The following is a 24,402-nucleotide window of genomic DNA, read 5'->3' on the forward strand; positions in this document are numbered from 1 at the left end:
AAGACACAAAGCACAATAACATTATTGCCCGCCATAAAATATTTTTTTCGCATACCTCCTGATGAGAGCTCACAAAACTCACAGGGGTAAGCACAGTACCCTTTTGAAATCCGCTGGTTTGGATTTATTTGGCTGCTATACAGTGGCATCACTAGGGTTGGTGTCACCCAGTGCGGTAACTCATGGTGTCACCCCTCATGGACCTTCGCCGGTCCCATACCATACAGAATCCTTAGTCATGTTTTTTGTACTAATCTTACTCGTAAATCGTAATTCCCGTATATCACTGAATGTAATGGCAATAGTGACGTAAACAACTAGGAAAATTCAAATTACACCTTTAAATTACAATATTTCCTTTAATTATGACTTCATTATCAAAAAGTTATTGATATAGGTGCACAAATAATAATTACCACAATATTGTAGCCAAAACACCAGAAAATTTGATAGAATCAGCAACAATAAAAACACAAGCAGCAACGAAAACAACAGCGCGTGCTTGTAGCGCGTGCAGACGAAACGACGTGATTCGAAGCGTCACTGTAGTTGGGTAACAATGACAACTCTGACTGGAGCGCATTAGGTTCAAAAAGTAAATTAGCATAGAGTTTTAGCCTTGTAGGTATATTTATCCAGTACATGTAAGCTGGGTTTACAAAAAAAACTGTTATAACTAACTACAGGGATATTTGAAAAAAAAATTATGCTGAAACACTGCACAAAAATTTTATAGACAGTCATTTTGGTGTCACCCCCTCTGTTGTCACCCGGTGCAGTCCGCACCCCCCGCACCCCCTAGTGACTCCACTGCTGCTATAGATTCCCCACGTGAAAAGCCACTTCGTTGAGCTATCATTTGTGGTAGCCAGGTCACTTCTGAAGAAGAGCTTTATAGCTCAGTGGGCCTTACCTGGTAAAATAAAAAATTGTAAAATTTTTGTTGACTAGTGAGAGATAGTGTTATAGGCAACAATGTTTATGGGACCCTTTTGCCAGTATAAAAATAATGAAAAAATAAGTATAGGTTCTTAAAATATTCACATATATAAGTGCTCGACCCAAGCTATACGTGTTTTCATACGTGCATTGGCTTTGTGCTGTTTAGCTTTTGGCGTTCTCTGGTTTGACACTGGCCATAAAGAAGGCTGTCTCTGTAGTAGGTCAATCAGTTTCAAAGACAATGCCATATATTATAATCAGAGCACGTTTGTTTGCATGTTTTGCTACAAGTATGTGTGGTTAATGTAGGCTTGATGCCTTGCAAAAGGTATCTATGTTGGTCAGTTTAACATGTAGGCTTTCACGACCAATATTAATCTATGTTGGTGTTTAAACATCTTAACACCTGGTTTATTGCCAGAAATAGTAAAACCTTAGTTATCTTTTTCAACAGCGTCTGTGTTACTGTATGGGTAGCAGCAACCTCGAAAGGAACGCTTTCGTGTTGGAATTCAGAATACGCTTTCGAGTACCTGAACATTTGTTTTTTTGGGTTAGATCGCATTAATATAAATGTGTAATTAAAACCACCATCACCTGACAGCCAATTAGTAAGGTTTGTCACGGAGACAAAACCTGCCAATTTGGGTTGTGGCAGGTTTAATGACACATTTATGCAATCTAACCCCAAAAACCCTATTTTACGGATAGGGGAACGCAGCACGGCAGTTGTAAATAAGAGCATATCGACAATTCCGCTCTCGACTTAATCGGGAGGAAGAGGGGTGGGATGGGTCCGGGTGCAGCGATGTGACCATGACGGGCATGGGAGAGTGACACCCAGAGGGCAGTGACCAAGGGGAAGTCCTGAAGGCAGATGCTGGTGGTTGACTGTAAGAGCGGATCCCGGAGATGTACTTTTTGTATGACTTGACATGAATGTTCAACTGTGTTTCATGCTGTACTCTGGTTCTTTCGGTAAAGTCACATAGGTAGAAATAAAATACAGTTAAACCTTGCATTGTGAGTAACTTGGTCTGCGAGTGTTTTGCAAGACGAGCAAAACATTTAATAAATATTAATTTGATAAACAAGCGAGGTCTTGCAATACGAGTAGTACATATATGCTTTGTCTGCCAAGCGTCACGTGATCACAACTGATATACGAGTGCTTTGGTATACGAGTGCTTTGATATACGAGTGATTTGGATTACAAACACGTTTCCGGAACGAATTATGCTCGCAATCCAAGGTTTTACTGTCAAACAAATCACGACGTTTCCATCGCAACACAAGCAATCTTCATCAGGTGAGACAACCACAGCAAGAAACTGCTGAAGTGACAGACTGCCGTAACAAGAGGTCATAAAGTCAAGAAAGGGGGAGGCAAGGGGGGAGAGAGAGGGGGGGGGCAGGGGCAGAGATAGGGAGGGGGAGCTGCGCGAGCTCTAGGGGGAGAAGTGCGGCCTCTTGCCACGGCAGCTCTCTAGCCCACTTCAGAAGTTTTCTTGCTGTGGTTGTCTCAACTGATGAAGATTGCTTGTGTTGCGATTAAAACGTCGTGATTTTATTTTATGTCTACCTACGTGACTTTACCGAAAGAACCAAAGAGTGTGGATTCCTGCAGTCACGAAAGCTTCAAATCAAGATTGTGTTCATGCTGGTGGTCTCCCAACTGGCACCTACCAGTCTCTCTCCCATTGGACAACCAATTTGAACATTTTATCAACCCCAAGTGGAAAAGGTCAACTCCTGACCAGGCTACAAAACTCATAACCTATTCATCAGAGCCCATTGTAGTGTATGCATGTTGAACGTCTTTTGTACCATACGTAACCAACGGTGATAATCAGAGGTGAGCGGGTAAAGACAACAAACTAAAGATAAAAAATCTAGATGATTTAAAAGTGCATAGCTTCAGTGGCTTCCGAATATAAGAAGGGAAAGCGTTCCAGACGACCATAGAAGCGCATGTTAACAGGTGTAATCATCTTGATTTGAAGCTTTCGTGACTGCAGGAATTCATAACCTTTGGTTCTTTCACTAAAGTCACGTAGGTATAAATAAAATAAATCACGACGTTTCGGGCACAACACAAGCTTCCGTCATCAGGTGGCAAAGCCTTTCCATCTGATGATTTATTTAAATTTTTACCTACGTGAGTGTAATAGTACAGATTCTTGCAGATGTGTATTAGAAAATACATGAACCCAGGGAAATTAGTGGTTAAAACATAGCAAGTGGAAGGGATTATTAATGAGCATATTGCTGAAATCTTCAAACCTGCCATTAATTCCTCTTTAAAGTTGATGTCGTACTTTGGTAATATTTTACATTTGATGTGTGGATTTAAAAGTGCACAGCCTCCCTCCACCTGCTTTATGTCACCGTGGACTGAGAGGTCTCTCGTGCATTCACGTTCCTACGATATGGCGGCCCTGCGGGTCACACACGCGACTGGCATGGGCTACACAATGCACCCATCAGCTGGAGGTCACGATATTACACTCAATCATGTTCATTGCATAACCACATTTTATCCCCTTATAAGCGACATTGTCATGTCCAACTCATTTCGAATTTAGTAGTTTTCTGATATATATTTTTAAATGCATACATGTTCTTAAAACTGCAAACAGATATATACTAAATTTGAAAGAAAAACACATTCTAGCCGGGGAATATTGTATGAAAAAATAAATGTGAGTGGACTAATTCTTTATATTCTTAGCTCTTTCGGTAAAGTCACGTAAAAGGGAAACAATAAAAGAATAATATATATAAAACAATAAAAGCAATAAAAATTCTCACGACGTTTCGACCATAACACAAACGGTCGTCATCAGGTGTGTCGGTCTGCATTAATTTATTTATTTTTAAATGGTGTATTTATTTATAAAAAAACGTCATCACCACGCGCAGTGATTTGGCAGTTTATTTAGAAGGACTAGTCCATCTATGTTCTGAAAAGAGGAGGGGGGAGACGAAAAATTAATGTATGCTGTCTGAAAGCCACTGTAAGCATGAACAATCAATTAAGACCTGAAATGGTTAATCAAATCTTTCCAATGATTGCTAAGCCAGAATCCATATTCTCGGTTGAAATTGTCTCTATGCTTGTATATGTGGATAGCCTCATGAACGAATCTCTCATGGTAGCCAGATGGCTTACAAAGAACCTCTGTCTTGGAAAAGTCAATGTCATGTGAGCCTACTGAATTATAACAATGATCTGCCACGGCCGAGTTGTTGGTCCTACCATGTTTAAGGTCTGCTTTGTGTTCACGAATGCGGTCCGAGACATGGCGTTTGGTTTCTCCAGTGTAACTACTACCACAGAGGCAACTTAGTTTGTAGACACCAGGGTATTGTATGTCCAGAATCACATCTTTTACAGACGGAACCAGATCACGGGTTTTATGTAATGTGTTGAAACGGACCTGGATCTTGTGTTTATTCAAGATTTTGGAGATCTTTTTTGTGATCCACGCAATGCAGGGTAAAGTGATGGTTTTGAAAGGCTTCTCAAGAGGGTTCTTCTTCATGGTTTGAGTGATAGCTTTGCGGATTGTATAGGCGGAGTAACCATTAGCCTTTAGAGATTGGTGTACGTGCTTGAGTTCACTGCCTATGTGTTCCTGGTCGGATATGCATTGGGCTCTATGATACAGAGTCTTGATGAGAGAATTCTTCTGTGATGGATGGTGGTGGGATCCGGTTTCAGATAAGCATCCGTATGGGTAGCTTTCCTGTAGACAGAGTGGCTCATTGAACCATCAGGTCTCTTTTTAATTAGGACATCCAAAAAAGGTAGCTTGCCATCTTTTTCAACTTCCATGGTAAATCTGATGGCTGGGTGTATGGAATTGATGTGGTCGAAGAATTGGTCTAGAGCAGGCCGGCCATGTGGCCAGATGACAAAAGTGTCATCCACGTACCTCTTCCATAAGGTTGGGCGCAGAGTGGCAGTCTGGATGGCGTCAGTCTCAAATTTCTCCATGAAAATGTTAGCTATAACCGGAGATAGGGGGGAGCCCATTGGGGTGCCCTCTGTTTGTAGAAAGTTCCATTCCAATGATTGCGATGGTGTCAGGTACAGGAACCTTGGTGAATAAGGAAACTACATCAAAACTGACAAGCAGGTCGTCTGGGGACAGGGAAATATACTTGATTGTCGATACCAGGTGAGTAGAATTTTGTACCTCAGAGGTGGTTTTTCCAGTGAAAGGACGCAGAATTTCAGACAAAAAACGAGCCAGTTTGTAGGTGGGGGAGTGGATAGTAGAGATGATGGGACGAAGGGGTGTATCTACTTTATGTATTTTTGGTAAGCCGTATAATCTTGGTGGCCTAGCAGCAGAAGGTTTCAACGAAAACTGTTTAGATTGATCAATTAATGCGGTTGAATCAGAAATTATTTTGAAGGTTTGTGTGACGAGGCTGTTGGTGGGATCTCTTTTTATTTTTGTATAACTACCATCGTCGAGTAATTCTTCTTCTAATGCAAAACGAATTCTTTTCAAAACTAGCTTAGCTCTTATCTCAGAAAAAGTCAGACTTATACGCACCGAACTAGATCAGTTAGACAAGACACTCTACAAATCACACTTATCATTGACGGCAACAATGTCCACATCGGATTGGGACGATGGTAGTTATACAAAAATATAAAGAGATCCCACCAACAGCCTCGTCACACAAACCAACAAAATAATTTCTGATTCAACCGCATTAATTAATCAATCTAAACAGTTTTCGTTTAAACCTTCTGCTGCTAGGCCACCAAGATTATACGGCTTACCAAAAATACATAAAGTAGATACACCCCTTCGTCCCATCGTCTCTACTATCAACTCCCCCACCTACAAACTGGCTCGTTTTTTGTCTGAAATCCTGCGTCCTTTCACTGGAAAACCACCTCTGCGGTACAAAATTCTACTCACCTGGTATCGACAATCAAGTATATTTCCCTGTCCCCAGACGACCTGCTTGTCAGTTTTGATGTAGTTTCCTTATTCACCAAGGTTCCTGTACCTGACACCATCGCAATCATTGAAGACTTGGTTCATCAAGGACTCAACACTGAGGTACCCCCCCTGGCGAGACACTGTTTAACCAATATATACTTCACTTGGAATGGAACTTTCTACAAACAAACTGAGGGCACCCCAATGGGCTCCCCCCTATCTCCGGTTATAGCTAACATTTTCATGGAGAAATTTGAGACTGACGCCATCCAGACTGCCACTCTGCGCCCAACCTTATGGAAGAGCTACGTGGATGACACTTTTGTCATCTGGCCACATGGCCGGCCTGCTCTAGACCAATTCTTCGACCACATCAATTCCATACACCCAGCCATCAGATTTACCATGGAAGTCGAAAAAGATGGCAAGCTACCTTTTTTGGATGTCCTAATTAAAAAGAGACCTGATGGTTCAATGAGCCACTCTGTCTACAGGAAAGCTACCCATACGGATGCTTATCTGAAACCGAATTCCCACCACCATCCATCACAGAATAATTCTCTCATCAAGACTCTGTATCATAGAGCCCAATGCATATCCGACCAGGAACACATAGGCAGTGAACTCAAGCACGTACACCAAGCTCTTAAGGCTAATGGTTACTCCGACTATACAATCCGCAAAGCTATCACTCAAACCATGAAGAAGGACCCTCTTGAGAAGCCTTTCAAAACCATCACTTTACCCTACATTGCGGGGATCACAAAATAGATCTCCAAAATCTTGAATAAACACAAAATCCAGGTCCGTTTCAACACATTACATAAAATCCGTGATCTGGTTCCGTCTCTAAAAGATGTGATTCCGGACAATACAATACCCTGGTGTCTACAAACTAAGTTGCCTCTGTGGTAGTAGTTACATTGGAGAAACCAAACACCATGTCTCGGACCGCATTCGTGAACACAAAGCAGACCTTAAACATGGTAGGACCAACACCTCGGCCGTGGCAGATCATTGTTATAATTCAGTAGGCTCACATGACATTGACTTTTCCAAGACAGAGTTTCTTTGTAAGCCATCTGGCTACCATGAGAGATTCGTTCATGAGGCTATCCACATATACAAGCATAGAGACAATTTCAACCGAGAAGATGGATTCTGGCTTAGCAATCATTGGAAATATTTGATTAACCATTTCAGGTCTTAATTGATTGTTCATGCTTACAGTGGCTTTCAGACAGCATACATTAATTTTTCGTCTCCCCCCTCCTCTTTTCAGAACATAGATGGACTAGTCCTTCTAAATAAACTGCCAAATCGCTGCGCGTGGTGCTGACGTTTTTTTTATAAATAAATACACCGTTTAAAAATAAATAAATGTATGCAAACCGACACACCTGATGATGACCGTTTGTGTTATGGTCGAAACGTGAGAATTTTTATTGCTTTTATTGTTTTATATATTTTATTATTTTATTGTTTCCGTTTAACGTGACTTTACCGAAAGAGCTAAGAATATGAATTACTGCAGTCACGAAAGCTTTAAATCAAAATCTAATTCTCCTTTACGAACAGAACCAGGGTCAAGTTAATTATGAGCAGGTCCACATGTCCACAAACGTTCCTGACAAACTCTTCACAGTAAAACGTAAAGTATTTATGGTCACGTTTTCCAATGTTTGGCCACCGGTGTGTGTGTGTGTGATGTAGGCCCGGCATTCTGGGGCCTGGTAAACTCTGCATGGAGCCTGTGCTCCGTAGGTAAGAAGCAGTCACCCGTCAACATCGAGACCAGTCGGATGATCTTCGACCCCTTTCTGCTGCCTCTGCGTGTCAACACTGGCGGAAGAATGGTGAGCATTGTCTTGTCCGCATTGTCTTGTCTACATTGTCTGAGCAACACGATGCAATGTATAGTGTGTTACACATTACAGGTCTATGAAGAACATTCATCAATAACACTGTGGCCTTAAAAGGGAAAAAGGTGACGTTTCAGTCTATGCCCCTTCATAGTGTAGTGAGTCACTTCGGAGACACTTTTTAGAAGACATTTATTCTACACTACATAACACCGTTACACCTTGGACTATAATGCACCTAACTCTTCCACTCGTTACACACGGGACTATAACACGCCTATCTCTTGCGCACACAGGGTAACTATAACCGGATCAGAACAGCCAACGTGCTGTGTGACCCACGACTTCGGAGACGAAGATGTAGCACTTGGGTTCCACTTCACCTGCAGACAGCCCCGATATTCGATCGGGGCCTCCCTTTTATCCCTCTCGGTGCGGCATGGCTCCACCCTCGGCCGCGCCTCCCTCTGGAACATTCCCGAAGGTTCCAGACAACCTTGCATCTCCCACCTGCCCGGCTCCGCCCTTAACCACGCCCCCTTCGGGAACTCTATAGACGATTACTGGCTACACTTCCCGTGTTCCCCCGTCACCTTTCCCCCACATTCCTCACCTCCAGCCCATCACGTGCTTCACCCAATGCCGGGGTGACTCGTCCTTATATGCCCTCTTCCGCCAGCAGCCCGCACCACGCTCCCCAGTGACCAATTTATGTGGCAATTACTCGCTGCGCTGGCGGGGTGGCTACAATCCCCTACTGTCAGTAGGACTCATTTGCATCTCTCTGCGAGCACCCGGTACTGTGCCCCTAGTGACCCGCTGTATGGTACTGCACGGTGTGCTAGCCTCTGCACCCATATTTCCTTGTTCTACAGCACTTAGCGTGACGCGCTATAGTGATCCATTTAACATCACTATAATAGCATACAGAGAGGATAAGAGTTATTGCAGATAAAACAAAACTTTCTAAAAAGTCTACATCATTAGACCTCCTTTGCCAGTACCAAAATGTAATAATAGGGTTTTTCCCCTTTTTTCTGGCAACAAAACTGAAACCTTTTTTACAAGGATTCATGTCTGCATTAACCACAATACCTGCAGTCAAAATACAAACAAAAACATACTATGATAATATATGCATTGTTCTTGAAACTGATTGGTCCACACCAAGGGACGGCTTTCTTTTGAGCCTCGACCCAATTGTTGCTCAACCAGATGACGCCAGAAGGCGCACAGCTCAAAGACAATGTATTATCAAAGTAATGAGGGCTCGGGGTGAGCATCTACATCATTAGACCTCCTTTGCCAGTACCAAAATGTAATAATAGGGTTTTTCATCTGGTCGAGCACCAATTGGGTCGAGGCTCAAAAGAAAGCCGTCCCTTGGTGTGGACCAATCAGTTTCAAGGACAATGCATATATTATCATAGTATGTTTTTGTTTGTATTTTTGCTGCAGGTATTGTGGTTAATGCAGACATGAATCCTTGTAAAAAAAGGTTTCAGTTTTGTTGCCAGAAAAAAGGGGAAAACCCCTATTATTACATTCTACAAAGTGTTTTATTAGCATGTGTAAAGTTACATATGATTTACATACTAGTTCATTACGCATGTCTTCGCCAGGAAACAGTTTTCAATATATATAATGAACCTGATATGATTTTTTACAATTTGTATATGATCACACACTAACAACTACTCCAAAAATTTGTTTTTCCTCAACACAAAAATTGACAACTTGATTCAACTTCTTATCTTTAAAGACGTACCCACCGGAAACCGCTCAATGTAAAGATTCCCTTTTATTGGAAAGAACAAAAGTCATGAACTTAATAGTTTATGAAAAGTCCTATCTTTTACCGTTATCGAATTATTTCGATTTGAATGTCATAAAATGTGCATTATTTTGTTAAATGACACTCATAAAGATAAAACTTGATTTTAGAGGCCGACCGAAACTGAATTTATGGTTTCGGCCAAAACCGAAAGTTAACTTTTTGGCTTCGGCCGAAACAGAAACTATGCTAAAAGAGGCCATTTACCAACTTTCGGCGCTGAAATCGAATTTCGGTCGGCCTCTAATTGTCAGACTTCGAATCTCGGTATCAACACGTTTGTAGACTGAAGCGAACGCAACACATAAGCCAAGGCGGGCAGGCGGCTGGGAACAGACAACAGAGGTACTTTGTTGTCGTCCTGCCAAAGAGACTCCATGCACGGATGGAGATGCAGGCTGCCGTCTGTTGACTGGTCCTATATACATTAGCAGACCATAGTTGCGGCTGTAACCTCAATCCCAAGCTGCTGCTGCTGCTGACATGTGTGTGTTTGCAGTCTATTGCATTGGATTGCCTAGCACTGACTGACCAGCCGATAGGCAGAGTGATAGACGTAGCACTAGCGTTATATTCTAAAAATAGATCTTCGGTTGACAAATGACGACCGAAAGTCAATATCAGTTTCGGCCGAAACCGAAACCAGACCGAAAGTAAAAAATTGACTTTCAGCCAAAACCGAAAGTAAACCGAAAGTTACAAATTTACTTTCGGTCAAAACTGAAAGTATGCCGAAAGAGGCCATTTGCCAATTTTCGGCACCGAAACCGAATTTCGGTCAGCCTCTACTTGATTTGGAGCTTTTGTGACTGCAGGAATTACTCTTTGGTTCTTTTGGTAAAGTCGTGTAGAAAGAGAAAATAATAAAATTAAAAAATAGCATACAATGTTTCGATTGCAACACAAGCAATCATCATCAGGTACAAATGAAAGAGAAAACCTAGTAAAGGAATAGGTTTTACCCTTTTAGCTGGCACAAAAAAACTGACACCTTTATTCAAGGCATCATGTTTGCAATAACCACAACACAAGCAGTCAAAATGCAAACAAAAAAAGGACAACTCTGGTAATAATATGCACTGTCCTTGAATTTGATTGGTCCACACCCGAGACGGCTTTTCTTAGAGCCGTCTCGGGTGTGGACCAATCAAATTCAAGGACAGTGCATATTATTATCAGAGTTGTCCTTTTTTTTGTTTGCATTTTGACTGCTTGTGTTGTGGTTATTGCAAACATGATGCCTTGAATAAAGGTGTGAGTTTTTTTTGTGCCAGCTAAAAGGGTAAAGCCTATTCCTATATCTTGTTACTGGCAAAGGAGGTCTCAAAATGTAAACCTAGTAAACTTCGAAATATAATGCAAACAACACAGAGTCGGCTAACATAAGTCAACACCCTACCTGGTTGATTACGTTCTTCTAAAGATTGCTAAATGTGAGAGACAAAACACAGACATGGAGACACATAGACACATAAGCAGAGCAATAACACAGAGACACACAGAGAGAGACACACAAATAGGCACGCAGAGAAACAACGCCTCTGTTTCGAGGCCTTAAATAGAGAGAGGGGGGCAGAGAGAGATGGGGGGGGGGGGTAGAGAAATTATGCGTCCTCTGGTCTAACACCGTTTGAGACGAGGCTCAAAAGAAAGCTGTCTCTGGTGTGGACCATGCAGTTTCAAGGACAATGCATATATTATCAGTGTTTTTTGTTTGCATTCTGACCACAAGTATTATGGTTAATGCAGACATTCAGTTTTCTTGCCAGAAAAAAGGGGAAAACCCTATTCTTAAAAAATCATAATTTACATATTTTCTAACTGGCATTAGTGGCACATGAATTTAACTTTCAAGTGGTTAGGATTATGATTATTGCAGTGAGATTAGCTTAGGCAATGTCTTTAATGGCCAACTTATACAGACGGCATCTGAGGAAGAGGTGGCTCATGGGACAACCTGCATATGTTTATTAACTGCAACGTCATTCGTAGGGCCACCCATTAGGAGTACTGTACAGTTATTTGAATACTTTTTTTCTTCTTCATATTTAAGACCTCGTGTAGAGCAGGAGATTTTATACGGCTGTATTGAGAATGAGGACCGTGGAATTATCAATCTCTGGGCACTCGAGCGCGAGAGTGAGAGCCGTATGGTAATCCTGGAGCCTCGGGGCGATACATTTGTGTATAGTAATTGAAAAAGTGTCTGAGGCAATGTTCTTGACTGTTGTTTTGTATACTGCACAACGGGTCACCAGTAACCACCGTGTCTATAAGTTACATTTTGCCCAAGGGGCGAACCGCTTATTTGTGGTGCTATCCACGAATTCCCAAGGGTGTAGCATTTAAGCATTTGAAGTAGCGGTTAGCGCTGCGCTGCACTACAAACCCGGCGACCAAGGTTCCATTCCCACTCACGGCTAACACCAGTGACGATTATCTCAACTGGTCCTGGGCCTCCCCTAGGTCGACTCAACCGCAAATGAGTACCTGGTACGATGTCTAAACATTGCCACTAGACACTGGCGGAGCCAGTGGGGGGGGGGGGGTGGCCAGTGCCCCCCCAATGATCCGATCGAAATCCCTAATTTCGATCGGATCATTGGGGTTTATTAGTAATAAATCGGCATTGTGACCCCCACTGCCACGGTGTCGCATATTATTACGTGCCAGGGACTCTGAGATGATAGGACAATAGTCTGAGTCCATAATTGGCAATAGGTAATGGCAAAGCAGTTATAAGTGACTCGCATAATTGTGCGCAGTTGCGTATAGAGTCCACGACTTCCCTGAAGGCAAACACCTTCAGTGAGCACGATGCTGATCACACACAGTTCGAATTCGACCCTCAATCGATGGCTGCGCCATCGCCGCACACGCGTCAAGTAAAAAGCAAGAGACAAGTCCTTACTAACAACTCCTATCATTTTTCATTGCTGGAGGGGTTGCCCCCCTACCTGAAAATCCTGGCTCCGCCATTGCCACTAGGGAAACAAAGGCGGCCAGGCGTGGTGTTGGCCACCCACCCCCCCTCGCATATTGTCTCGGCCTTCATTGGTGCTCACCAACAACACAAGCCCGAAGAGTCTGTTAAGGCTATACGGGGGATCTTTGTCCTTGTGGCATGCGTGCGTGGCATACGCCAGAGCAGGGGTCGGCAACCTGCTGCTCTTTGGCTGCCCCTGTGCGGGCAGTTTTTATTTTTTAAACTGAATTTACTTTATTCGGCTCCTTAACACTCTAAAGCAGGGGCCGGCAAACCTGTGGCTCTGCAGCCGCATGCCAGCAGCTCTCTAAGTACCGCCGCCGCTTTGTGACGTCATTATTTATTAAGGGACCACCACCGTCTCTCGTATTTACATTTGCATTGTGCGGCTCTTGAAATATTGAGGTTTTTTTTGTTACCGGCGAAGATATTACCAACCCCCCTGCACTAGAGCAGTGGTCGTCGATCCCACCTAAACATTTAATTTCAAATTTTCGATTTGAGAATACAAATTTTTTTTAAACTGCTGCCTATGAAACATTCCAAAAGTTTTCTTCGCAGGCGTTATGAAAGTGGATGGCTTTAAGTAGTTCCCTTCATTTTTCGTGGCATTTCAAATGATTTTGTGTACAATCTATTACAATAGAATCAATAGAAAGGAATCGATCGGTACATATGGGGGCGACATCTCCAGGAGCAGGGTATACACTGTGTTGGTGCATGGCCTAAGTACGTGGCTTATAGTGGAGCAGTGGCCGGTGAACTGCACAAGGTGTTTCGGAGGTGCCCCCACCTCAAAATTTGATTTATAGAATAAAAAGTTAAATGGGATTTATTAACAATAAAACACCTTACAAAATAGTCAAAAAGTTTTCTTTTGAGCGTTATGAAAGTTTCCTTCTTTTTCGTGGCATTTCAAATCAATTTGTGTGCAATCAATTGAAATAAAATCAATTAAAAGGAATCGATCGGTACACGTGGGGACCTCTCCAGAAGGGGATGCAACGTATTCTCATTGGCCGATTTGAACCCCTCCCACACAAACAGAACCAGGGTTGACCAATAGGACAAGGCCTAGAGGAGGCTCATTGAATGTGCCCCCCACCCAATCGCAAGCTCTCATTTCGTTTGCATTTGCGGTTGGGTGATGAAACAATAATCAGTAACATTGATAGTCGAGTTTGGACTTGATAATTATCCATTCCAAGTCGTAGAACTGATAAACTGAATAAAACTTGTTTTAGCCGGCATGAACATTACAATGCACGACACTCATCCGCCACACTCTATGGTACACTGCAAAAAAGACAGGGTTCCCCCTATAGCCTTTAACAGACTGTTGGGGCAAGGGCTGTTAGCAAGTACCTATGAAGGCCAGCATAGCACACGAAGAGGGTGGGTGGCCATCACCACGCCCGGCCGCCTGTCTCCCCAGTGGCGATGTTTTTACACACCGTACCGGGTACTCATTGAGGCTGAGTCGACCTAGGGGAGGCTCAGGTACCCATTCAGATAATCGTCACCGCTGTTGGCCTTGAGTGGGAATAGAACTCGGGTGGCCAGGTTCATAGTGCAGCGTAGTGCTAACCGCTACACTACCGCTCCAAAAGACACAACTTGGGCTAAAATTGTATTTTCATTGTTAGATATTTCAATCATAAGCAGCAAATGATCGGTCCACTGCTGGATGAAACAATCGCCACCTTCCGCTGATGTACATATGTAGCCAATCGCGCCAGGGGAATGACAACAAACTGGGTCTCTGTGAGTTTTTGTGGGTCTCTGTGTGAGTCTATGGGTCTCTGTCAGAGTCTATGGGTCTCTATGGGAGTGTATGTGTGTTGAACTTCTTTCGCACCGTACGTAGCCAACCGCGCAAATCGGAGGTGCAGGATCCATGCGGTACCTGCAACACGAGCCGATTTGATCGGTCCATCCCAAATGGTGGAAATTCTCTCTCCGACGCCTCTCCCTTGTCTTCCACTCTGTCGTTATTCTGGACCGTTTGCATTAATAACAGAACTCGAGCTGAGCCTGACCATTGTGCACTTGTAGAAGGCAAGAAAATACCATCACGACGTTGCAGAAATATGCCCGAGGTGCATGTGTAGTGATGCACTCAGAGACACTTGGAGTAGGAGGCACTCTATTATAGCCTTCACAGGGTACAAGGGATAACTACACTTTCAGTCAGGACAACTAACAGACTGCCTGACTTACAACGCCGAAATGGTGAAGACTGTGACGAAGACTCCAGCAGCCCGACGAAATTCCACTTCAAGCAACAGCCCCAAACCTTCGCTCGGGGTCCCCTTTTATCCTCCTAGCATGGCCTCGCCCCGCCCCCGGCCACGCCCTTCTGGAACCTACTAGTGGGTTCCCAGACTTACCTCACGTGCCCCCTCTATCACCTTTGCCTTATATTCTGCTCTCTGCTTGTTACGTGACCTGCTGACAGACAGGGCTGCTGAAACCGCAAATCCCTTTCTTTGCCAGCAACCAGCACTATGCTCCATAGTAACCCATTCCATGTCACTACACGTGTAATACAAATAATGTTTTATTGTACCAGGTAAGGCTCACTGAACTATGTAGCTCTTTTTCAGGAGTGACCTGGCCACTAATTATAGCTCAACGAAGCTGCCTATCACGTTGAAATGTATAGTAGCAAAATATTCTAAACGCATATTTCTAAAAGTGGAGGGAAAAACCGGAGGACCCGGAGAAAAATCCACGCGATCATGGGGCGGGACAGAGATACATGCATACTCCAAATATACAACAGGCGGTAGGGTCTGGATCGAACCCACGACCACCTGTATACCAGGTGAGGGAGTTAACACCTCCCCGCCGCGATGCCCCTTCTTGCAAATGCAAAGGTGGCTTCTGACAGCGGGTGAATGCAAATGTCTAAATATAAATGTGATAGCAGTGGTGAGAGTGGGAGTGTATTATGAATAATGTATGCCATGTACACTTATATCATCAGCAGCAATGCATAGGGAATTTAATATTTAATTACTTGTGTAATAAACGACTTCCACAACGATCTTTGTCAGAATGATTCTTTATTAACTGTGGTACTGCATAGCTCCGCTCCTTCAGTCTCCGCGTAGTTTTCCTTGCACAACACCATAGACGAGCATCTCTCTCTCTGGTCCACTAGCGAGGTTCGCTCCGCTCCCCCGGTCTCGCCATTGGCTGGCGGCATGCCGGAGAGAAGAGACGAGCTTCTCTGGGGAACCCGCTACGTGGTCGGTGGCGCAGAGAGGAATTGATGAGCAGCGACGCAGTCCGGAACCAAGGCTCCCCACACCGACCTCGAGTCCTCCCCTGCCTCTCCTTATATTAACCCGGGCGGAACTAGGCTCCGCCTCTAGCCACACCCCCTCAAGAAACATTCCCGATGGTTCCCGAAGCATCCTTCCCGACTCCGCCCATCACCTTTGGCCCAGATGTTATTCCCTCTTAAGATTGGATGCCAATTACATAATAGTGCCTGTACCCAGTTACCCTCCGGCCTCCACTGGATGGCGCTGTTGTACATGTGGGTGTTATGAAAATTGATGAAAATAATGAAAATAAAAATAAATGTGAAATTTGCATAATTTATCTGAAATTATGTTAGTGTAATTACGCGCATAAATTATGCTGATTCGAGAGATAATCGTATTGATTTATGTGAGTGGGTGTGGTTATGATAATGCAGGTCGTTATGGATTATGTGGTCCAGCCTCGGTGACGAGGATTGTGTTATGAATTGGAATAACGCAATTAATCGTATGCAGTTGTGCAGGTATTGTGAGCGTGAATGAGAGAGAGTCGATTCGACTCTGCTCTTTAATTACGTATTATCGATAAGGATACGATTACTCTCGATTGAACATTATTAATTATGTGTTATGGATTGTGTGGTGATAGGTCCCCTCAATATTCAGATCTCATACGCAGAACAATTTTACGCAGAATTTCAGGAAGAATCACACACAACCCTTCTGCTTTAATCAATTTTATTTTCTAGCTAAACTTTAATTTTTGCATACTATGAAAACTCAATCTCGGGATTTTAACACAACATTAACACGGTGACCATCACGATTGCGTTGTTTCACTTTGATAACGGCACCTGTGGTTAATTCCCGATGCGTAACACAATCTGATCGGTTGTTGAGATAGAGATTAAAACATGCAAACTATTCTATCAAAAACCTTAACTTTATCATATGCAAATTCGTATTTGAACTGTTACACAACACGGCACTCGGTCTTTGATTCGTATCCAATCCTTAACACATTCTGATATGCGAAATTATTATGCTTGAAATCGTCAGCACAGTACCACGGCAATGCTCGTTCATTGATTCATAAACGATTATGCAATTAAAGCGTTCGACTGAAATACTTCTAATTGCCTTATCAACGTAACTCAATGACAGCAGTATTTTTCGTTATGAATTGATTTTTAATGCACCACCTTGGAGTGGCAACCCTTCTTGATTATCCCGATATGCGTATCGTGTGTCTTCTTTATCACTGGTTCAATTCTTTGCGTAAAGCAGACGCCGAGGTTAGCATCTCTTGTGTCCAAAATGTGTTTCCTGTGTGCGGTGCGGTGGGGGAGTGAGGGGGAGAGTGTGGGGGAGGGGGGGCATACGAACGGCTTTGTCACAGTTTCTGTTCACCGCTGGCTGGATGAGTCGGCACGACACTCGCCGTCGTGCGCCGATGGGGCTGCTGCCCTCTCAGCCCTGGTGACGCGAAGTTGCGCGCTGTAGCACGCTGGTGGCATGCTGTTACGCGCTGGTGCTGATGCTGATGGCACACTGGTGTCGCACGCTCCCTCCCCTTGAAGATGCGTGAACGCGCCCGTGCTGGTTCGCTGACAGCAGTTTCCTCCACTGCTGGATGAGCTGCGCCGGTGCGCGCTCTTTCCGCTGCTGTAGTATCTGACGCTGCGCTCGCGAGCGACAGGTCAAGTTTTCTTCTGCTGAGTGAGCCAAGTCGCATGCGCTATCTTTGTTGAGGTTGTTGGCGGCTCTCTGGCAGCAGGTTTCCTCCACTGTTGTACGACTCAAGTCGCACGCGCTTGGTCACTGGTTTGCTGAAGTTGTTGGCGGCTGCTCGTGCTGGCAGATCCAGGCTCTTTTCCGCTGCTGGATGGCTGCTGTACGTGCTTGCTTGGCAATGCTGGCGGTCTTTTTCCGCTGTTGGATGACTGCGCGCTCTTGCTTGGCGGCTGGCCAAGCTTTTCCTCTGCTGAATGAGTCGAGTCGGCACACGCTTGGCCGCTTGTAGCAGAAACTCTTGCTTGGTGCGTCGGTCGCGCTACAGCTGGACTCGACGTAGAAATAATGGTCTTTAAGCGATACTTTGCCTTTCAGCTCTAAGGCCACTTTCGTTGATACATCGCGACTCGGCGATCCTCGCTACTCAGCGAGGCTAGCGCTCCTTCGAGCCAGCCGCTCGCTGCGACTGTTCGTGTCTTGTCGACGTCTTGAATCGCTGATCTGTCTTGAATGCCTTAACTGAACTTTTGAAAGCCGTTATATTCAAAAATAATTCTCTCTGCGCAGTGGAAAGGGGGGGGGCGTGGTCTGTGTGTGTGTGTGCGCGTTCGTGTGTGTGTTTGTGTGCCATCTGCCACACCCCTGCAGGGGGAGGGGGCGACCCTCTACGTAACATCAAGCTTTCCTCACTAGGGTGTGAAATTCCTTCCTCGCGCTCTGCGGGAGATACAAAGGTGGTCGGGGTTGCTTGGGATATTGTTTAAACTCTTTCGTAAGTTTGCCCGTTCGCTTCATTCCTTCTCGATAACCTTTGATGTGACTTGGTATTTCTGTCTCCAAGCTTTTTTTTTAACAGTAAAAAGTATTAAAGGTGAAAATCATTTGATATCGAATTAATAATTGGATAAGGATTCACTGATGCATCTGGTGGCCTGGTCTTAATTGGAGTGATCGTGAGGACCGATAACTTTAGCTTATTCTTGTTATTGCATTTTAAATTTTAACCGTTTAAATGACAAAAGGAAAACAAATATTATGGTTTAACCCGTGGGCGTCCTCGTGTCTGGCTTGCAGAGGGCTTCCCTCTGCGTGACCTCCCTTAGGGCACATCAAACACTTGTTCATCTGGAGATCTTCGCCGATAGCTGTTACATCCTCGCCTTGAGAGTTTTATTATTTCTTTATTTATGGCCTGTTTATGATCTCCATCTGTGTTTTGCGTGTTTTTGGGTTTGTGTGTTTTTATTCATTATTTCGGGTCATTAAAAAAATGCTAATTTTATCATTGATATTAATTTTGGAAAAAGGTCGATATCCAACAGCGCTCTCTCATTACACTTGCACAACATTAAAGTTGTTCATTCTTCATTTCAAATTTTCATTTTATTGTGGTTTCATTACTTTGATCTGTTAATTACAAACATGCGATGCCTAATGCAATGCTATAATAATCCCGATTGCCGTAAAATTATTTTTTTGGCATTTTCAATGCAATAAGGTAGCATCACGGGTCTCGTATCGTTCATCGTCTGAATAGCATGTGCAGAATCCATTTGTTCGTTCACTTGTTTCTCAGTCCACTTGTCCTAGTAAGGGTCGCAGTGGCAGGATCTTGAGTAGGGTGGTCCAGACCTCCCTAAACTATACACTACACACTCTTATACACTATTATACACTACACTATACACTACTACACACAGGCTCTAGCTCTTCCTGGGGAATTCCCAGGCGTTCCCAGGCCAGCTGAGCGACATAGTCCTGCCAGTGTGTCCTGGGCCGGCCTCAGTGGTCTTGACATTATTATCATTCAAATCCCTTTTACATCTCCCAATGAGTACAATTGGAGACCGAGTTGGACATATGAACTGTAATTCGCTGTTCATTTATCCCACGGTGGATGAAATGCGTTGTTTTGTTTTAAACGATCACAGGCACGAGTTTTATTGTGAGCATCCACAGCCCTTTGTCCACTGCTGGTGAGGGCCTTCTCATGGCCCTCGTGTGGTTGTGGGGCTTATTTGACTATGCTTCTATTCAACATTATTTGTACTCTTCACCTTTTGGCGTTCTCTGGTCTGACACGGGTAGTGAGACTAGGCCAATCAGTTACAAAGAGATTGCATATATGATCAGAGTGTTTTTGCATGTTCACCACAAGTGCATGTGGTTAATGCAGACTTAATTCCTTGCAAAAGGTTTCTATTTGGTGTTTGAACATCTTAACACCTGTTTTATTGGCAGAAAGGGTAAAACCTATAATTATTTCATAACAATTTTTTTTCTCAGGTAATAAGAGCAATGTAGCTCTTTTTCAGAGGCGACCTGGCTGTCACAAATGATAGCTCAATGAAGTGGCTCATCATCATGTGAAAATTTATAGCAGCCCAAATACTCTAAACACAAGATGTTGCTTCTAAATGTGGAGGAAAAACTGGAGGACCCGGATAAAAAAAAAAAATCCATGAGACCACAGGGAGAGAGACACGCAAACTTCAAAGATACAGCAGGCGTCAGGGTCGGGATCAGACCCACAACTGCCTACATACCAGGCGAGGGAGATCACATTTCACCACCGCTTCACTACGCCTGTCAGCACGGGTTGGTGAAGGACATCTGAATGGACAGCGCACGTTTGGTGTTTCAAGAGTGAACAGAAAAATAACTGTTTGGGAAGTAAAAAAAGACGGCTTAAGTTATAACATGAAAACAAAGAGTCACATTCTTTGTTCATATTAATTTTAAGGCACAGTGCACGAGGGGCCCTACAGGGGGGTCGCGTGACAAAACTTTGCTTCCCAATGGTCCGAGTCGATTCCTCGCACGACGCATTTGAATCGACGATTATATCATCATTCCCAGGTGATTCCAGGCTTAAAGTCAACGGGGATGTTGGAACCCCTCGGGACAGGAGCTAATTCTCACTCTCATCTACAATGAAACGACAACTGTATTAGGGAGCTCATGTTCCCTGAAATATTGCAAACGACAGAGGGTGCAAGAAAGCCGCCACCCTCCACAGTGCTGCGATATTGGGAGCAACAATAGCAGGCGTCGGTGGGAAAGAACAAACCCCGAAAAGTACTTGAGACCCCAGACCCATATTCTTCGTCACATCTCTGGCTGTAAGCCCAGCTCGGCTCATTCTTGATGCTACTCCGTTACTTTCACAAGACCCATGGCTTGGCTCAGGCCCAGGCCCAGGCTCAAGCTCTTCCACAGACATTCTGAGCAAAGGGTGGGAACTACGCTCGGATCCGGCTTAAGCCCAGGAAAGCTTTGTCACTGCATTTCGTTAACTTGTTCTTGGTAATCATATAACTATAATGATGATAGCCATGATATTAATACTATTGAACTAATGAAAAATATTGAACAAGTAATGATACTCCTGATGACTTTGGGTGTACAAACGATGATGGGTTTTCTAAAAAATATATGTATGGGGTACATTGAACTTCTTTCGCACCATACGTAGCCAAACCTGCTCATTGGATATATATAAAAAGGATAGCACTAATTATAATGTGGATCGTGATAATGAATTTGTTGGGTGTATTGATGTTTCCACTGATAATGATCAGGCCACTTGAGATGATGGTTTCTCTGCTATAACTGGAACTTATTGCGATTGCCAGTAATAATAAAACATAATTAATGAACAGACGAGGGCTGGTTTCTCCATGAGAGCCCAGGGGCACTTTAGCAGAATCCACCGGCTGATGGAAAAGGTTGGTGTGGAGGGTGCCTGCTTGGGACAGGTACCTGCGAGACCACATTTTTTGCAGAAGGCTCGTAGGTTGAAGGACTAAATCGTTATTTTAATTTGACGTAAGGGATGCCCGTCTTTCACGATAACGTTTTTGTCGTATGCCCACCTCCACCCGACAAAGCCAGTTAGCGAGGTTTGTCAAGTTGTGAACAAAACGCGTCAATCGCTTGCTACTTCGGCACACGGGTTGTGTTACAGAGCAAACAATTTCAGTTAACCGCGTTTCGCTGGTGCTTTGCAACCAGCTTCTTCAGGCGATCGCCAGAATTTTGAAGATTTCCTGTTTTCGATCATATACAGGGTTGGGTGATGTCATCTCTGTGAAAGGACCCAGGGGGGTTAATTTCAGACTCAGAATATTTATTTATACTGGAAGAATCACAAATGTACAGTAAAATGTATTTGATTGCATCGCCTTTACCTTTAAGCGAATCTAACCCACACACAAACGTTTACCGTGAATAATATTGGCCGCGAAAGCCTACGCGTTAGATGCCTGTCGAATGAACACTTTTATCTACCAACATGAAAAAACAATAATTATCTCTGGTCTCATCCTTCTCTAACCAAGTTTGCACAGAAGATTGAGGGGGAAATAAAACGGTGGTGATCTCCAAACATTAAAAAAATCCTATCGTGTGCACGCTCAAGATACCTGTTTCAGTTTGTAAATCAGCAACCCTTCCATCACCACCGCTTTCCTGCCTGTGCTGTCTGTGAGGTTCAAGCATGCGTATGTGTTTGTCTGCACACATTTTGTCACGACCTCTTTCCTGGCCGCTCGATGTTATTGGGGTTTTGGTCCTGTGTTCGGCAACTAAAATGAGGTGTGTCCGTCAGATGATCTTAAATGATGGCGGCATAGTGCTTCCTTTCGATGTGGCTCTTGTGGATCTCGGGATACGGTTTCTCAGATGCAGGCCTGGGGGCCTCTGAAGAGGCCACAACAATCCCAAATTTACACCTGGGTGATGTATATATGTATGTATGTTGAACTTCTTTCGCAACGTACGTAGCCAACCGTGCTAATCAGGGGTGTGGGTGATGCTGAGATCCCAGTTTTTTCCAATGAAATACAGTGGGTCCCTCAGTTTATGATATTACTTCGTTTGACACGTAGGCTTTCACGACCAACATTCATAATATAAGTTTTTGGGTTAGGTCGCGTAAATATAAATGTTGTTTCGTTAACCTGTCACCACCGAACACAGACAACCAGTAAGGGTTGTCACGTAAACAAAACGTGCCAATTATTTATTTTCCAGAATTATGGTGATGCTGGATGTAATAACTGGTGAAACGTCACAGTCAAATGGTAAATGTTGTGGATTTACTCTCCAATACACCGGTGTGCTGAACTCATAACTAATTGGCACGTTTGTTTGTGACAAACCTTACTGGCTGTGTCGGATGGTGGTGGGCTAATGACACATTTATACTTGTGTGATCTAACCCTAAAACCTTTATTATGGATATTAATTGGTTCCACAAAAACTGTCGTTAATTAAAATGATCGTAAATTGAATGTAGGAAATTCACGTTAAAAGGCATAATTTTTTCCAAGATGATCAGAAGTTGATATTTTCACTTTAAAAACAGTTTATAATATTAAAGTATTCCAGAGAGCTGTTTGCATAAGCAATACACATCAACCATTGAAAAGCGAGCAGCCAGTTGCTCTTAAAATGCTCATAGAAGTCCACTTAGGAGCACTCTGCTTGGCCGAAATTGGTGGGTCCAGTAATATCGCAAACAAAACCGTAAATCTAAAATGTATCGTTCATAGACACAATGGGACCCTATCAAGTGTGTATGCTGTGAATAGTGACCTCCATTACATGTGAACGGATTCCAGTTTGTAGAGCGGAGCATCCCAACCGTGGGATTCCGCAAGGTCTTATGTCGACAAATAATTTAGAAAAGACACCTTAAATGCAATGTGCCCTTCTATTTTATTATTAATCTTGTGCTCTGAATCTGGTTAATTAGCTTTCCACTTTGCTGCGTTTTTGTGCACAGTATAGTCTGTTCTCCTATAACGCCGCGTGTTGTTTTCATGACGCGAATTAGATATAATGTGATCAAGTGACCGTAACTATGTCGTGTGAGTCAGAATAAGCGATCTCACGGCTGCCTCGGCGTAGCATCGCACAAGACACTGGGATGCTGCTGGATGCTTCTAGATGCTACCCACGAACCGCAGTCTTTGTTCGGCCTGCGTACGCATGTCACGCGTTATCGTGGACTGTTGCTTTACCCTATATTATATATTATTTATAATAACACGATTTTTCCATAACGCGGTGTTCTTCAAGAACGCAATTACTACCACCGCCACGTTATAGGAGAACAACAGAGACTGTGTTAGAAGTACGTAACAGTGACAAACGGAAGCACTTTCGACCCTGCTGCTGTAGGTCAGTGGCACGATGTACAACACGGGGCGGCACATGACGCTACGCTTGGACAAAGACCACCTCGTGAATATCTCTGGAGGCCCCATCGTCTACGGCAACCGCTTGGAGGAGATCCGACTCCATTTTGGCAGCAAGGATGGACAAGGCTCAGAGCACATGCTGAACGGACAGGCGTTTGCAGGAGAGGTAAGTGCAACATCGACGGTCGCGACAGTGCCATTGTTAAATTACGATGCGAGATGAAGGTGCGGTAGACTCTCGATTAATCTGCGTGCCATTTGTCCGATTTGCAGATTAACCACGCACACCTGAGATTTTGACGTAAATTAATTACTAATGGAATTTCCCGTCAGCCCAAATTAATAATCTAAACACAATTATACATTGTTTTTCTTGGAAATGTTTATTCCAAGTCACGTGCTTAAACCAAAGAAATATGTGCTCTGGTGAATTGGAAATAAACGCGATTGCCTCTATAGTACAGTAGTTGCCTATCTTTACAACAGTGGGCAGAGTTTGATTGATGTTGATTGGTGTGGCTCTGCTGCTGTCCACTTAGTGGGCTGAGTATTCTGCGCGGGAGCAGGAAAGTGTTGTCACTGAGCACGTGCTTCGATCG

At 43.7% G+C, this 24,402-nt stretch overlaps 1 protein-coding gene across 4 annotated transcripts in view; it reads left to right on the forward strand.

The window, feature by feature from the left end:
- The window catches only part of LOC116946286 (carbonic anhydrase-related protein 10-like), a 378,302-nt gene that overhangs the window by 306,667 nt on the left and 47,233 nt on the right, over positions 1-24,402 (forward strand). For all 4 annotated transcript variants that reach the window (XM_032961344.2, XM_032961345.2, XM_032961347.2 and 1 more), the window contains 2 exons: positions 7,623-7,765; positions 23,784-23,969. In XM_032961344.2, coding sequence (XP_032817235.2) covers positions 7,623-7,765; positions 23,784-23,969 — 329 coding nt within the window. The remainder of the gene's footprint in view (positions 1-7,622; positions 7,766-23,783; positions 23,970-24,402) is intronic.

The sequence above is a fragment of the Petromyzon marinus genome, chromosome 26, assembly GCF_048934315.1.
Source record: "Petromyzon marinus isolate PM22_M1 ecotype Great Lakes invasive population chromosome 26, UKy_Petmar_22M1.pri1.0, whole genome shotgun sequence".
Lineage (NCBI taxonomy): Eukaryota > Metazoa > Chordata > Hyperoartia > Petromyzontiformes > Petromyzontidae > Petromyzon > Petromyzon marinus.